Below are 15934 nucleotides of genomic sequence, written 5' to 3'. Positions count from 1 at the left end.
CCTAAGTATCATTCGCCAATCTATCCTAGCCAATTCACGCCTCATACCTTCAAAAGTACCCTTCTTTAAGTTCTGGACCATGGTCTCTGAATTAACTGTTTCATTCTCCATCCTAATGCAGAATTCCACCATATTATGGTCACTCTTCCCCAAGGGGCCTCGCACAATGAGATTGCTAATTAATCCTCTCTCATTACACAACACCCAGTCTAAGATGGCCTCCCCCCTAGTTGGTTCCTCAACATATTGGTCTAGAAAACCATCCCTTATGCACTCCAGGAAATCCTCCTCCACCGTATTGCTTCCAGTTTGGCTAGCCCAATCTATGTGCATGTTAAAGTCACCCATTATAACTGCTACACCTTTATTGCATGCACCCCTAATTTCCTGTTTGATGCCCTCCCCAACATCCCTATTACTGTTTGGAGGTCTGTACACAACTCCTACTAACATTTTTTGCCCTTTGGTGTTCTGCAGCTCTACCCATATAGATTCCACATCATCCAAGCTAATGTCTTTCCTAACTATTGCATTAATCTCTTCTTTAACCAGCAATGCTACCCCACCTCCTTTTCCTTTTATTCTATCCTTCCTGAATGTTGAATACCCCTGAATGTTGAGTTCCCAGCCCTGATCATCCTGGAGCCACGTCTCCGTAATCCCAATCACATCATATTTGTTAACATCTATTTGCACAATTAATTCATCCACTTTATTGCGGATACTCCTTGCATTAAGACACAAAGCCTTCAGGCTTGTTTTATTAACACCCTTTGTCCTTTTAGAATTTTGCTGTACAGTGGCCCTTTTTGTTCTTTGCCTTGGGTTTCTCTGCCCTCCACTTTTCCTCATCTCCTTTCTGTCTTTTGCTTTTGTCTCCTTTTTGTTTCCCTCTGTCTCCCTGCATTGGTTCCCATCCCCCTGCCATATTAGTTGAAATCCTCCCCAACAGCACTAGCAAACACTCCCCCTAGGACATTGGTTCCGGTCCTGCCCAGGTGCAGACCGTCCGGTTTGTACTGGTCCCACCTCCCCCAGAACCGGTCCCAATGCCCCAGGAATTTGAATCCCTCCCTGCTGCACCACTGCTCAAGCCACGTATTCATCTGCGCTATCCTGCGATTCCTACTCTGACTAGCACGTGGCACTGGTAGCAATCCCGAGATTACTACTTGTCCACCTTTAATCCCATTCGTTTGCCTAGTACTTTTTCTCTAGTGATTGTTTTAAGTCCCCCCTCCATATAGCCCCTTGATTATCAATTATTAGGATGCTTTTAGTGTCCAATACAATGAAGACCAATACAAAATATTTTTCAAAGTCTCTACCATTTCCGTTTCCCATTATTAATTCCCCAGTCTCATCCTCTAAGGGACCAATGTTTACTTTAGCTACTCACTTCCTTTTTATATACCTGTAGAAGCTGATGTTGTCTGTTTTTATATTTCTTGCTAGTTTACTCTCATAAGCTCACTTCCTTTTTTTTTTTAGTCGTCCTTTGCTGTCGAGCTGGAAAAGGTTACAGAGGTAGGGAGGGCGAGGCCGTGGAGGGATTTGAAAACAAGGATGAGAATTTAAAATTCAAGGTGTTGCTCAAAAGGGAGCCAATGTAGATCAGGGTGATGAGTGAACGGGCCGTGGTGCTGCAAGTTAGGAGATAGGCAGCAGAGTTTGTTTATGTCGGTGGAAGATGGAAGTCAGTCCAGGAGTGCGTTGGAATAGTCAAGTCTAGAGGTAACAAAGGCATGGATAAGGGTTTCAGCTGAGGCAGGGCAGAGTTGGGCAATGTTACGGAAGTGGAAGTAAACAGTTTTAGTGATGGTGTGGATATGTGGTCAAATACAACAACCAGGATTGCGAACCATCTGATTCTGCCTCAGACAGTTGCCAGGGAGAGGGATGGAGTCGGTCCTTGGATGTTGCTCTTTAACCGCAGTGACTAGAACTTTATACAGCAATTCGAGGATGGCCTGACCAGCAAAGTGGTTAGCTTCAGCATGACCGTGGGGATTTTACTCAATTGGTCTGGTGATATAACCATGCATCCTATTTGCTTTCTTTATTGATCATTGCTTGCCAGTGATCAGTCCAGATACAAATCGCATCAAGCTCTCTTGGCTGCATGCTCAGAGACCTCCTAGCTTGGTCTCATCTACAAATGCAACTGTTTTGCATTGAGAAGGTTAATGCAGGTTATTTACGTTTGCCAAGAACAGGAAGAGTCCCAGTACAGACCCTCGAGACATTCCATGCAATCTCCCCATTGTGACCTGGTTCCCGTTGCACCTGCCTCTGCTTCCTTCCTTTTAGCCAGTTACTAATCTATAACTATGCCTTACCTTTGATACCCACTGATCCTAATTTGTAAAGAACGCTCATGTGGAGACACCCAGCCCAATGCTTGTTCTTATCTCGTGAAGCACAAGAACCCAATGCAACACACAACCTGGGACAGTTTTCACTGCAAGATGCTGCAGTACAGTGGGACCTGGGGGTACTTGTGCATGAAACACAGAAGGATAGTATGCAGATACAGCAAGTGATCAGGAAGTCCAATGGAATCTTGGCCTTTATTGCAAAGGGGATGGAATATAAAAGCAGGGAAGTCTTGTTACAGCTGTACAGGATGTTGGTGAGGCCACACACGGAATACTGCGTGCAGTTTTGGTTTCCATATTTACGAAAGGATATGCTTGCTTTGGAGGCAGTTCAGAGAAGGTTTGCTAGGTTAATTCCGAGGATGAGGGGGTTAATTTATGAGGAAAGGTTGAGTAGGCTAGACCTCTCTCTACTCATTGGAATACAGAAGAATGAGAGTTGATCTTATCGAAATGTATAAGATTATGAGGGGGCTTGACGAGGCGGATGCAGAGAGGATGTTTCCACTGGTGGGGGAGACTAGATCTAGAGGGCACAATCTTAGAATAAGGGGCTGCCCATTTAAAACTGAGATGAGGAGAAATTTCTTCTCTGAGGGTTGTAAATCTGTGGAATTCGCTGCCTCAGAGAGCTGTGGAAGCTGGGACATTAAATAAATTTAAGACAGAAATAGACAGTTTCTTAAACGATAAGGGGTTAAGGTGGGGAAGTGGAGCTGAGTCCATGATCAGATCAGCCATGAACTTATTGAATGGCGGAGCAGGCTCGAGGGGCCGTATAGCCTACTCCTGCTCCTATTTCTTATGTTCTTCTGATGTATTCTCCCTCACCTCCGCACACTGTGGCAGGAGTGCTGTCTTGCATGTGTGGCTAAAGTACCTCACTGATGATAGGTCCCTGCCTGCAACTGGGGAAATACCTCCCAGTCTGAGCTCCATTCTCAGGAGCTCACTGACTAAATACCACAGCCCTCCTCCACCCACTCCCCCCTCCTCCACCCACTCCCCCCCCCACCCCGCAAAAAAAAAAGCCCCCCCCTCCCCAGGAAGAGAAAGTGAGCCTCAGCGACCCTACCCATGAGCAGGAAGAATAGGCAAAGACCCTTCTCCTCTCACCCAACTGAATCCTAGGGATCAAGAACACAGTGTACAAACACGCTGAAAAACCTTATGGATCAATGTACATCCTGCAAGCACCACATCAAAATGTGCAATGGCTTTGAAAAATGTGTGTGTGCAATCTCTTGAAAATGCAATAAAAATCAAGAGCCATAGGGTGACTGAACACCTCGAAATTTTTTAGTTGATCAGAGAGAGCCAGCATGGATTTGTGAAAGGTGGATCATACCTGACAAACCTGATTGAATTTTTTGAGGAGGTGACTAAAGTAGTGGACGGGGAAATGTCTATGGATGTTATTTAATTGGACTTCCAGAAGGCATTTGATGAAGTCCCACATAAGAGATTGTTAACCAAGGTTATGGAATTCAAGACAAATTACTAACCTGGTTAGGAAATTGGCTAAGAGGCAGGAGAGAGAGAGAGATTAAGGATAATGGGTAGGTATTCTAATTAGCAGGATGTGGTGTCCTGCAGGGATCTGTTTTGGGGCCTCAACTATTCACAGTATTTATTAATTACATAGATGATGGCATAGAAAACCACATATCCAAATTTGCCGATGACACAAAGATAGGCAGCATTGTAGATTAAAACACAAAATTACAAAGGGTTATCAATAGATTAAATGAATGGGCAAAATTGTAGCAAATGGATTTCAATGTATGTAAATATGAGGTCATCCACTTTGGACATAAAACAGATAGAACAAGGTACTTTTTTAAATGATGAACAGCTAAAAACAGTGGAGGCCAAAGAGACTTGGGGATCCAGGTACATAGATCATTAAAATGTCAGGAACAGGTACAGAAAATAACGACAACAAATAATGGAATGTTAGCCATTATATCTAGAGGACTAGAATATAAGGGGATAGAAGTTATGCTGCAGCTATACAAAGCCCTGGTTTGACCTGGAATGGGCACCACACCTTAGGAAGGATATATTGGCCTTGGATGGAGTGCAGCGTAGGTTTACCAGAATGATACGAGGAGATATTGCACAAATTAGGATTGTATTCCCTAGAATTTAGATGGTTAAGGGGTGATCTGACCGAAGTTTTCAGGATATTAATAGAAAGTGAGGGAGATAGAGAGAATCTATTTCCGCTGATTGGGGATTCTAGGACTAGGAGGCACCGTCTAAAAACTAAAGCCAGACCTTTCAGGAGTGAAGTTAGGAAACACAAAGGGTGGTAGAAGTTTGGAACGCTCTTCAGCAAATGGCAATTGATGCTAGATCATTTGTTAATTTTAAATCTGAGATTGATAGATTTTTGTTAACCAAAGGTATTAAAAGATATGGGCCACAAAGGCAGGTAGATGGAACTAAGATACAGATCAGCCATGATCTCATTGAATGGTGGAACAGGCTCGAGGGGCTCAATGGCCTACTCCTGTTCCTATGTTCCTAACCCCCCCTTGAGATAAAGATAAAGTTTGTCCAGTCTCGAGTCAGTACCCCATGCACACTAATCAGTAGGACAGGACAGGACAGGACTGACCAAGATTCTGCATTAAATAGACTGCCACACTCTCCAAGTAAGCCCCAAGAATGGCTGATAAGGGAGGTATAAACATTATGCTGAATGAGGCGTGTTCTTCCAAACTACGATGCATTGTTGGGATATTTGGAGGAAGCTTTGTTTTGCTATTTATGACTTTGCGAGTGTTGTTGATGTATAGAGCAAGAAAAAAAACATTGTGTTTCCAGCTGCTATCCTCTTTGTTTCAATGCGCACCAAAGGACATTAAAATAAACCTTAAGCACTTTTTAAAAAAATCCAATTGGTGATCAACAGTCTTGGCAATCATCAGAGAATTTTAATTTCTTATCTTAAATTATGGAATAAAAAGTGTGCATATTGGTTGAATTATGACTTCCTGTATTGTGGAAGTCAGCAATGGTGGTAGTTCATTATTGATTTTTCCATTAAGTTCAACTATAAACACCGATTTCCCTCAGCTTCCTATACATTTAAGTGCAATAAACATGAAACAGTTTTTATATCTCAACCAGCTTTATTGATGTTCGAATATTGTTCCAATGTTCTCCTGGTTGGCTTCCCACCTTGCACCCTCCATAAACTTGAGATCATCCAAAACTTTGCTGCCCATATTCTAACTCGCACCAAATCTCATTTACCCATCACCCCTGTGCTAACTGATCTACATTGGCTCCTGGTCTTGCAATGCCTCAATTTCAAAATTCTCATCCCTATTTTCAAATCCCTCCATGACCTCCCTATCTCTGTAACCTCCTCCAGCCCTAAAACCCTCCGAGATCTCTGCGTTCCTCCAATTCTGGCCTCTTGAGCATCCCCAATTTTCATCGCTCCACCATTGGTGGCCGTGTCTTCAACTGCCGAGGCCCTAAGCTCTGGAATTCCCTCCCTAAACCTCTCAGCCTCTCTATCTCTTTCCTCCTTTAAGATGCTCCTTAAAACCTACCTCTTTGACCAAACTTTTGGTCACCTGTCTTAATATCTCCATGTGTGGTACAGTGTCAAATTTAGTTGGATAACGTGCCTTGGGATGTTTTACTGTGGGAAAGATGCTGTATAAATACAAGCTGTTGCAGTAGTTGGTCATTTGATAACAGATTTTCAATATTGTCTCTTCAGCACTGCGATGGTACCTGGTGGAAACATCATTCAGCAGACGTCCTCAGCAGGCCAGATTTTAGCTCAGATATCTCGCCAATCAAATGCTAATCAGGTCTCTGCAACATCCTGGACTGGGAGTCGACCACCTTTCCCGGGGCAGGTGCTGTACACATTTTTGATGGATAGATTACCAAGATCATCCTGAATTGTTTGTTTCTGAATAGCAAGCTGAAATGTAAATATATCTACAGTTGATGATATGAATTAAAACTTTGAATATGTTAATAATTTGTATTTATATAGTGCCTTTAACGTAGTAAAACGTCCCACGGCGCTTCACAACAGTGTTACAGACAAACAGATAAATTTGACACCGAGCCACAAAAAAAATTAAGACAGATGATCAAAAGCTTGTTTAAAAAGGTAGGGTTTAACGAGCGTCTTAAAGGAGGAAAGAGAGGTAGAGAGGCGTAGAGGTTTAGGGAGGGAATTCCAGAGCTTAGGGCCCAGGCAGCTGAAGGCACGTCCACCGATGGTTGAGCAGTTATAATGAGGGATGTTCAAGAGGCCAGAATTTGAGGAGCGCAGACATCTTGTGGGATTGTGAGGCTGAAAAAGATTACAGAGATAGGGAGGGGCAAGTCCATGGAGTGATTTGTAAGCAAGGATGAGAATTTTGAAATCGAGGCGTTGTTTAACTGGGGGCCAATGCAGGTCAGAAAGCACAAGGGTGATGGGTGATTTTGACTTGGTACGGGTCAGTACACGGGCTGCTGAGTTTTGGATGACTTCAAATTTAATGTTATTTTTAGTTTGTTACTTTAAGTGTTTACGGGTCACAGAATTTGTAGATTGTGTTTTTAAATTGTGAATAATGGGGTTATAGTGTAGTCTGGTCCAACATTGATATGATTATGAAGAGGATTAAAGCCGCAGAACTACCCAAGCTTGAAGTCTAATTCCAACATCTGTTGTACCTCTGATGACTGAAAACCTATCTGTACCCAGGTTACTGACCTGTGTCAGAATATGACGGATGTACTTCATTCTTCATCAGAAAATCTCATTATCTGACTTCTACCCATGGTTGCAACTGCTCCAGAATGAGGGGAAAGGGGGGGGTGGCATTTTTTGGAAATGTTGTCAACACACCGTGAAGAACATAGTTGGAAGGAATTGAAATACCTGAGGGTTATTGTGCGCGGAGAGACATTGTATCGCGGTGATCTAGCAAGTGGACCGAGCCGAAAGGTTTAGACTCGGGGATTGCCGGCACTGAGCGGCTAGTGCACGCGGCACAATGGCAAAACGGGCAAAGACGTAAACCTCGAGAGGCAAGTGGGGCCCAAGCTGTTGTGGGATCTTCCTCAGACACAACCCAGGCTTAGGTCTCACTGCCCATTGCCAGATCGCTCCATCAGGCTACAGCTGAAATGTGTTTATGGTGCAACTGTGTTAATGAGCCAAGGGACTGTGAACCTCCCACACCTCCTGCCATCCGTCACCTTCACGTCTGCTGCGCCTCACGCATGGCAAAATCTGACTATTGTGTCATTTAGAAATACATTATTTTTTTGAAAGTTTAAATGATTAAAAAAAACTATGCATTCTATCAATGAGACCATCTGTATGGTTGGCCTGATTTTGTGCCAGAGTTCCACAGGTAAAAAGTACTCCGTGTTCTAAATGGTTGTAGTACTTTCAAAAGGCTTTTGACAAGGTCCCACACAAGAGATTAGTGTGCAGAATTAAAGCACATGATATTGGGGGTAATGTATTTAGATTTTTAACCAATAAGGGAATTAAGGGTTATGGGGAGCGGGCGGGTAAGTGGAGCTGAGTCCACGGCCAGATCAGCCGTGATCTTGTTGGTTGGCGGAGCAGGCTCGAGGGGCTAGATGGCCTACTCCTGTTCCTAATTCTTATGTTCTTCTGTTCTTATGTTCTTATTAATGTTGGGGAGGTCCAGAACCAGGGGTCACAGTCTGGGGATGGTAGGTGGGCCATTTGGGACCAAGATGAGGAGAAGCTTCTTCACCCAGAGAGTGGTGAACCTGTGGAATTCTCTGCTGCAGAAAGTTGTTAAGGCCAATTCATTGGATGTGTTCGGGGCGGAGGGCGGGGGGGAGTTAGATGTGATCCTTGCTACTGGGGGGATCGGGGGGTATGGCGAGAAAGCAGGAATGGGGTACTGAGGTTGCATGTTTAGCCATGAACTCATTGAATGGCGGTGCAGGCTCGAAGGGCCGAATGGCCTACTCCTGCACCTATATTCTATGTATTGACGTGATAGAGAACTGGTTGGCAGACAGGAAGTAGAGAGTCGGGATAAATGGGTCCTTTTCAGAATGGCAAGCAGTGACTAATGGGGCGCCAGAGGGCTCAGTGCTAGGACCCCAGCTATTTACAATTTACATCAATGATTTAGATGAAGGAATTGAATGTAATATCTCCAAGTTTGCAGATGACACTAAGCTGGGTGGCGGTGTGAGCTGTGAGGAGGATGCTAAGAGGCTGCAGGGTGACTTGGACAGGTTAGGTGAGTGGGCAAATGCATGGCAGATGCAGTATAATGTAGTAGAATGTAACAGTTGAACTGCAAATAATAGTTGTAACAAAGAAAAGCTGACTTGTTAAAATATTCAAATTGAAACCCACATGAGTATCTCAAATTTGCTGTGTTGACTGCAATGAAAGACTGGAGCTTAGCCTTTCAGACAGCCCTGTTATTGGTTAAAACTGAGTACTTTTAGTGGATAAATGTGAGGTTACCAATTTTAGCGGCAAAAACCAGAAGGCAGAATATTATCTGAATGGTGACAGATTAGGAAAAGGGAAGGTGCAACGAGACCTGGGTATCATGGTACATCAGTCATTGAAGTTTGGCATGCAGGTACAGCAGGCGGTGAAGAAGGCAAATGGCATGTTGGCCTTCATAGCTAGAGGATTTGAGTATAGGAGCAGGGAGGTCTTACTGCAGTTGTACAGAGCCTTGGTGAGGCCACACCTGGAATATTGTGTTCAGTTTTGGTCCCCTAATCTGAGGAAGGACGTTCTTGCTATTGAGGGAGTAAGCAAAGGTTCACCAGATTGATTCCTGGGATGGCAGGACTGACATATGAAGACAGACTGGATCAACTGGGCTTGTATCCACTGGAGTTTAGAAGAATGAGAGGGGATCTCATAGAAACATAAAAAATTCTGACGGGATTGGACAGGTTAGAGGCAGGAAGAATGTTCCCATTGCTGGGGAGTTCCAGAACCAGGGGATATAGTCTTAAGGATAAGGGGTAAGCCATTTAGGACCAAGATGAGGAAAAACTTCTTCACTCAGAGAGTGGTGAACCTGTGGAATTCTCTACCACAGAAACTTGTTGATGCCAGTTCGTTAGAGAAATTCAAAATGGAGTTAGATATGGCCCTTACGGCCAAAGGGATCAAGGGGTATGAAGAGAAAGCAGGAAAGGGTTGAACGATCAGCCATGATCTTATTGAATGGCGGTGCAGGCTCGAAGGGCCGAATGGCCTACTCCTGCACCTAATTTCTATGTTTCTATGTTTCAAGCCCAGATACACAAGAACGAGAAGCATTCCCTTCGTGATTTAAATTACGTTTTCAAGTAGCTATTCCTCGAGATGTTTTCCTAACTTGTTGATCCACATAGCTGGAGCTGGATGCATAGTTTGCTGTAATACTGTTTACATCTTGTTCTGGGGATGTGGGCAATGCTAGTATGGCTGCATTGTATTGCCATCCCCAAGAGTCAACCACATGTTGTGGACTAGTCGCATGTAGGCCAGATTGAGTAAGGGTAGCAGTTTATCGTCCCTGAAGGACATTAGCAAACCAGCTGGGTTTGTAAAATGCATCTTTCCATTGCAGTATTGTAAGGAATTATTGGAGAAATTAATGTGAACAACCTGCGTCTAGCAGTGATCAGAATATTCACGTATTTTCAGCATTATCCTAGGTGGTGAATGTTTAGCTCGCCACTCCTGTGCAATGAGGCTCAATGCTAGTTTCTATGGGCCCAATTTTCCCCAACCCCTTTTTTCGGCACACTTACCCTAAATGCGGCGACTTTGCAGGCTGGAAACGTAGCCGAAAAAAAGTGGCCCCATCCTGCCCGCTCTGCCGAGTCTCCGGTGTCCCAGCATGGTGTAGATAGTGAAGTGGGGGGCAGAGCAACAGCCCAGCACAGAAAACACTGCCGGCAGCTGTGCGCACGCGCAGTGGAGTCTACGCGCATGCTCTCGCCCTCCCAGCGTGTCCTGCGGGCTGTGAGCAGGACCAGATGCTCGCAGCCCCTATCCCCAGCCGAAGGGACGTCCCAATGTTTGCCGCACCCTATCCCTGGCCGAAGGGACGCCCGATGTTCGCCTGGTGAGTGGGGAATATTCTGCAGTATTTATTCAGGGTCGCTCAGAGTTGAATGAGGGTTAATATGTTTTTACTGACCGTTAATTCGATTAACCACGAAACCTAAATATGTCACCTATGTGGTCATATTCTCTATTCCCTTGGGACATGGTCGGTTTGACTGGAGTGATTCTAGAATGAATAATTTGAGTATTATGAAATTTAGGGTCGAGTAAGGTTCAGATCTATCTTAGTGTTTTCAATCAGCCCTCTGGGCATAGTAATTGCTTCACACCAAAATAAAAAAGTAGGGAGGACTGTAAATCTTGAGACAATTAAGAACTGTGTGGAATTAAAGGGTACAAGGGTGGTATGCGTGTCTGATGCGACTGGAACTGTTAGTACCTAAGCCTACCAAATACCAGATTTGATCAATAATTGGGGGGTTAATCAAGTTCTGTACCGTACACTATATGTCATTATATAGCGGGTTGTAAAGTTCTTACCAGCCCTAGATAAACTTCTTTAACATCAGTATAATAGGGGTTAAAGAATATTATGAAATGGGTGTTTGATTATAGATATGTGGACTAAGAGTAAATATGTAATGGGTTAGTTGACTTCATAAACAAAGTATAAAAGTTGGGAATTTGATAAGTGGGAATTCGGTGCAGAGGGGAAGGAGGTTCTGTTTTTTGGCTTTCATACTTGTAGTGGTTCATGTTACATATTTAAATATTTCATATAATCTACCTATAACTTAAACTAGATCAAGTAATGAGTTAAAAAAACTAAGCGCTAAGTTGATTAAATGTTGAAAGGTTGTTTCCCCTGGCTGAGATTATCGACTTTGGACCCAAGAAAGATAGATCAGAATAAATGGTGTGAAGCTCGGAACTGTGGAGCTTTAAATGTACTAACCTGCTCCGAATTCTTAACTGCCCGCAATGTTTTTCAGAGCTGGCCACATATGCTGACCTAAGTCGATTTGGAGTAAGTTTTAGCTATCCAAAGTGACATAAATGGCCAAAACTGGTGTAAATGGCTGGGAACGCCCCCTTTTGGAAAAAAAAACTCAACGAAAAAAAATCGTACCTAACTGAGTTACTCTGGAGCAAGTTTATTGGGGAAAATAGCGTTTTTTTAATGCCAGAAAAACCAACTTACTCCAAAAAAATTGGAGCAAGTCATGGCCAAAATTGGGCCCTATGTTCCTTGTATTAGAAGGAGGGTATGCCCTTCTAATTACTTCTTTATAAAGTTTTAACATATTCGGCTAGAACTTCCGTAGACCCTTACGAGGATGGACAGAGCTTCCACTTACTGCTTTGCCAAGGTGGGGACCTGCTCCCAATACTTGCCAAGATTGTTTCAATATTAGGGATGGGGGCTCCACACCAATAAAGGTTAAACAGATTTACCCACCCCTGTCGCTGCCGATGACAGAGAGTGACACCCTGCCACTCCAAGGGGATTGCCTGAAGCCTTTATGGAACAGGATTAAAAGAAGAAAACATCCATTCGCTGCAGGAAATAAATAATAGGAATAAACAACGAGCTTGTATTTATATAGCATCCCTCACAATCTCAGGAAGTCCCAAAGTGCATCAGAGTCCATTAAATACGTTTGAAGTATAATTACTATTGTAGAAAATATAACAGCCAATTTGCATACAGCCAGGTGCCACACACAGCAATATGGTAATGACCTGATAATCTGTTTTAGTAATATGATTGAGGATAAATATTGGCTAGGACACCAGGGAGAACTCCCCTGCTTTTCTTTGAATAGTACCATGTGATCTTTTATGTTCACCCGAGAGGGCAGACAGGGCCTCGGTTTAATGTCTCATCTAAAATACATCAGCTCTAAGTGCAGCACTCCCTCGGTACTACACTGAATTGTCAGCCTAGATATTAGTGCTCAAATCTCTGTAGTAGGCTTAGAACCACAAGCTTCTGCTCGGGCATTAATGCTACCACTGATGACACCTGGGCAACATTCTTAAGATAATCAAGCCCTCTGTGATCAACTACCTCTGAGTTCTTTAATATTGGAGCCTTCAAGATGCCCAGAATGGAACCCAAAACTTCCAGCAGGCGAGTTAAGTGGAATTTTTGGAGTAGCCAAGGAACTCCCCCAAAGTTCTTCACTTTGTGTCCTGGGCACTGCCACAAATTGCAGCCCCCACCCAGCCAGGATTGCCGTGCAGTTGTCTGTCTGTCTTTCCTCCCCCCGCCCCCCCCGAACAGACTAGTGCATTGTTGCTTTTAAAAAGCAACACTAGCTGCTAACAATGCTATGATACTGCTTCACAGTGTTTCTCTTAAACTGAGCAAAATTTTGGGTGTAAGTGAACGGCTAGCAAGGTCAAAAGCTGTTAAATTTATAAGAAGAACTAGGCCTAATTTTGGAGCAAATCAGGAGGAGTGATGGACTGCATTGCAACCACGTAGGAGCAGGCAGACTCAAAGCCAAATAGGAAATACCTGGTCAGTGTTTTATACTATTAAACTATCTTAAAAGCAGTATAGAACAAATCATTAAAACTATTAAAGATTGGATTGCAGGTAAGCAGACCTTGACAGAATGAAATGCAGTGTGAAGCAAGACCTTGCATTTACAGAGTACCTTTCAAGTCCCCCGGGCGTCTGAAAGCACTTCACTGTTTAAATGTAGTCACTGTTATTTTGCAGGCACATGTGGCACATCAAGGCCCCACAAACAGCAAATGAGATGGTCCGTTTTGGTGATGTTGGTTGATGGGTAAATGTTGGCCACAACACCTGCCTTACTCAGTACCTTGCAGTTTGTTACGTCATGTGAGCAAGTATATGGGACCGTGGTTTGACATCTCATCTGAGGAAGGGCATCTCTGACAATGCAGCACCCCCCTCAGCACTGCATTGATATGCCAGCCTAGATTATGTGCTCAAGACTCTGGAGTGGGTTTGAGCCCATAATTTTGAGATTCAGTGACGAGAGTGCTACCCACTGAGCTAATCTGGAAGTAAAATTTAAATTATTAAAGAGAAAAATGTGGTGGGAAAATGGGATTGTTTAAGGCAATATTTTTACATTGCAGAGGCAGTTTCTCGCAGAAACAAGTTGAAGAGCAAACCGAAGAGTGAAAGTGGCATAGGTGAAGAGAGAGAAAGGAAGGGCAAATGAATGTCTGAAATGTGCAGAGCAGAAACAAGATAGGAAGAAGCATGAGAGCAAGGATAAGGAGGTTAGGAAACTGATGAGAGAAGCTGTCACATTTTCCCACAGCAGGTCCTTTGTGTAATTTTTATTTACAAGTTTAGTTAAATTTAGCTCTCAAATAGTTAAATTGACGGAACATCCAAGGGAAAGGGGACACGTATTAAGACTAGGGGGCCGATTTTGATGAACTGACTGCCACCGACATTCCTCTGTTCGAACTGCCAAGTGCCACTTTCGACATGGCCTGGAGCAGGCGGGGTGGGGGGAGCTGCCGGGAAGTGCCCGCCGACGTCAGCGGATGGCCGATGCGCGTAAGTGGTAAGTGACCTGCCACCCGGCGAGATGCCAGATTGGTGCGGGCGGGAGTCGGCCGTAGAACGCTGCGTGGAAGCTGGTCTGTCCTGAATAGTGAGTGTCAAGATCCTGTTTAAAAAAAAAAGGTAAGTGGAATGCTTTAAAATTATTTCTTTACAGGGACTTACCTGGATGGGGTCCCCTGAAGGTCCTCGGATGTGCTTTTTTTGTTGGAGATGATTTTTATTTTTAGCTCTTTGACCCTCCGTGGGCCCAACTCCATCCTCGGTGGCACTTGGGCGGCAAGCGAATCTGCTGCCGAGAATGAGACCTCCCGCCCGCTGCCTCCCAGATTGGCGGCGTCCGTCGTTGATTTGCTGCCTGCCGACCTTCGAGGGACCTCGGCGATGCAAATCTCGCCCAAAGTACCGTCCGGTACCTCGGCGGCCATCGGTGGCACTTTGGGCGGCACTTGGGCGGGCAGAGGCCTTGACCAAATTCGGCCCCCTATAGATGATCAGTTTGTGAAATAGTAAATCTCGTGTACCACTTCAGCTTGAGACAGTGGAAGTCACTTAAACTTTCCTGAAGACCATTCTGGCTCATTGGGCCCAAGTTTCCACATGATTCGCGCCTGATTTTTAGGAGCAACTGGTGGAGAATGGACTATTTTAGAAATCGCAATTCTCCACATTTTTTTTCTGCAGTTCTAGTCAGGTAGAACAGTTCTAGTTTAGAACAGAATTTTTTCTTCAAAAGGGGGCGTGTCCGGCCACTGACGCCTGATTTGAAAGTTTCCACAGTGAAAATGTACTCCAAACTAAAGTAGAATGGAGCCAGTGAAGATTTTTGTAGAACTGAAAAAACCTGTTCTACACATTAAAAAATCAGGCGCAGGTTACAAATTAGGCGTCCAGAACGAGGTGGGGGGGAGGGGGGGGAAGAGAACTCATTAAATTCGACAATAAATCCTTATTTATACTTCTACAAATATATAAATAAATCCAACCTGAATAAACATTTATAAGCCAAGAAAAGATTAAATAAACCATCTTGCTACCTGTGTGAAAGTGCTTCAGCCAGGGAGAATTCTGCAGCCGTTCGTGCCGCTAAGCGGGAGGGGGAGAGAGAGAGAGAGAGGGGGGGGGGGAGGGAGAGAGAGAGGGGGGGGGGAGGGAGAGAGAGAGGGGGGGGGAGGGAGAGAGAGAGAGGGGGGGGAGGGAGAGAGAGGGGGGGAGGAAGAGAGAGAGAGAGAGAGGGGGTGGAGAGAGAGAGAGAGAGGGGGTGGAGGGAGAGAGAGAGAGGGGGGGGAGGGAGGGAGAGAGAGGGGGGGAGGGAGGGAGAGAGAGGGGGGGGGAGGGAGGGAGAGAGAGAGAGAGGGGGGGGAGGGAGGGAGAGAGAGGGGGGGGAGGGAGGGAGAGAGAGAGGGGGGGAGGGAGGGAGGGAGGGAGAGAGAGAGAGAGAGAGAGAGGTGGAGGGAGGAGGGAGGAAGGGAGAGAGAGAGAGAGAGGGAGGGAGAGAGAGAGAGAGCGGGGGGGAGAAGAGAGAGAGCGGGGGGGGGAAGAGAGAGGGGGGGAGAGAGAGAGAGCGCGGGGGGGGGTGAGAGAAAACGGGGGGGGAAGAGAGAAAGGGGGGAGCGGGTCTCTTGTCGGGGGGGGAGCGGGTGTCGGGGCGGCGGGGGGGGGGGGGGCGGGTGTCGGGTCGGGGCGGGGGGGGGGGGAGCGGGTGTCGGGGCGGGTCTGGTCGGCGGCGGGGGGGGGGGGAGCGGGTGTCTGGTCGGCGGGGGGAGGGGAGAGCGGGTGTCTGGTCGGGGGGGGGGAGCGGGTATCTGGTCGGCGGGGGGGGGAGCGGGTGTCGGGTCAGGTCTGGTCGGTGGGGGAGCGGGTGTCGGGTCGGGTCTGGTCAGCGGGGGGGGGAGCGGGTGTCTGGTCGGGGCGGGGGGGGGGAGCGAGTGTCGGGTCTGGTCGGGG

At 45.6% G+C, this 15934-nt stretch overlaps 1 protein-coding gene across 9 annotated transcripts in view; it reads left to right on the top strand.

Annotated features, from left to right (window-relative positions):
* arnt2 (aryl-hydrocarbon receptor nuclear translocator 2) overlaps positions 1 to 15934 on the top strand; it is a 576442-nt gene that overhangs the window by 410618 nt on the left and 149890 nt on the right. For all 9 annotated transcript variants that reach the window (XR_011587457.1, XR_011587456.1, XM_070858690.1 and 6 more), the window contains one exon: positions 6121 to 6262. Coding sequence is in view for 7 of the 9 variants with exons in the window: in XM_070858690.1 (XP_070714791.1) it covers positions 6121 to 6262 (142 nt within the window). In the remaining 2 variants the exon portion in view is untranslated. The remainder of the gene's footprint in view (positions 1 to 6120; positions 6263 to 15934) is intronic.

Source organism: Pristiophorus japonicus, chromosome 17, assembly GCF_044704955.1.
Source record: "Pristiophorus japonicus isolate sPriJap1 chromosome 17, sPriJap1.hap1, whole genome shotgun sequence".
Lineage (NCBI taxonomy): Eukaryota > Metazoa > Chordata > Chondrichthyes > Pristiophoridae > Pristiophorus > Pristiophorus japonicus.
The sequence above is the reverse complement of the archived record's forward strand: the minus strand, read 5'-3'. Positions and strand labels throughout refer to the sequence as shown.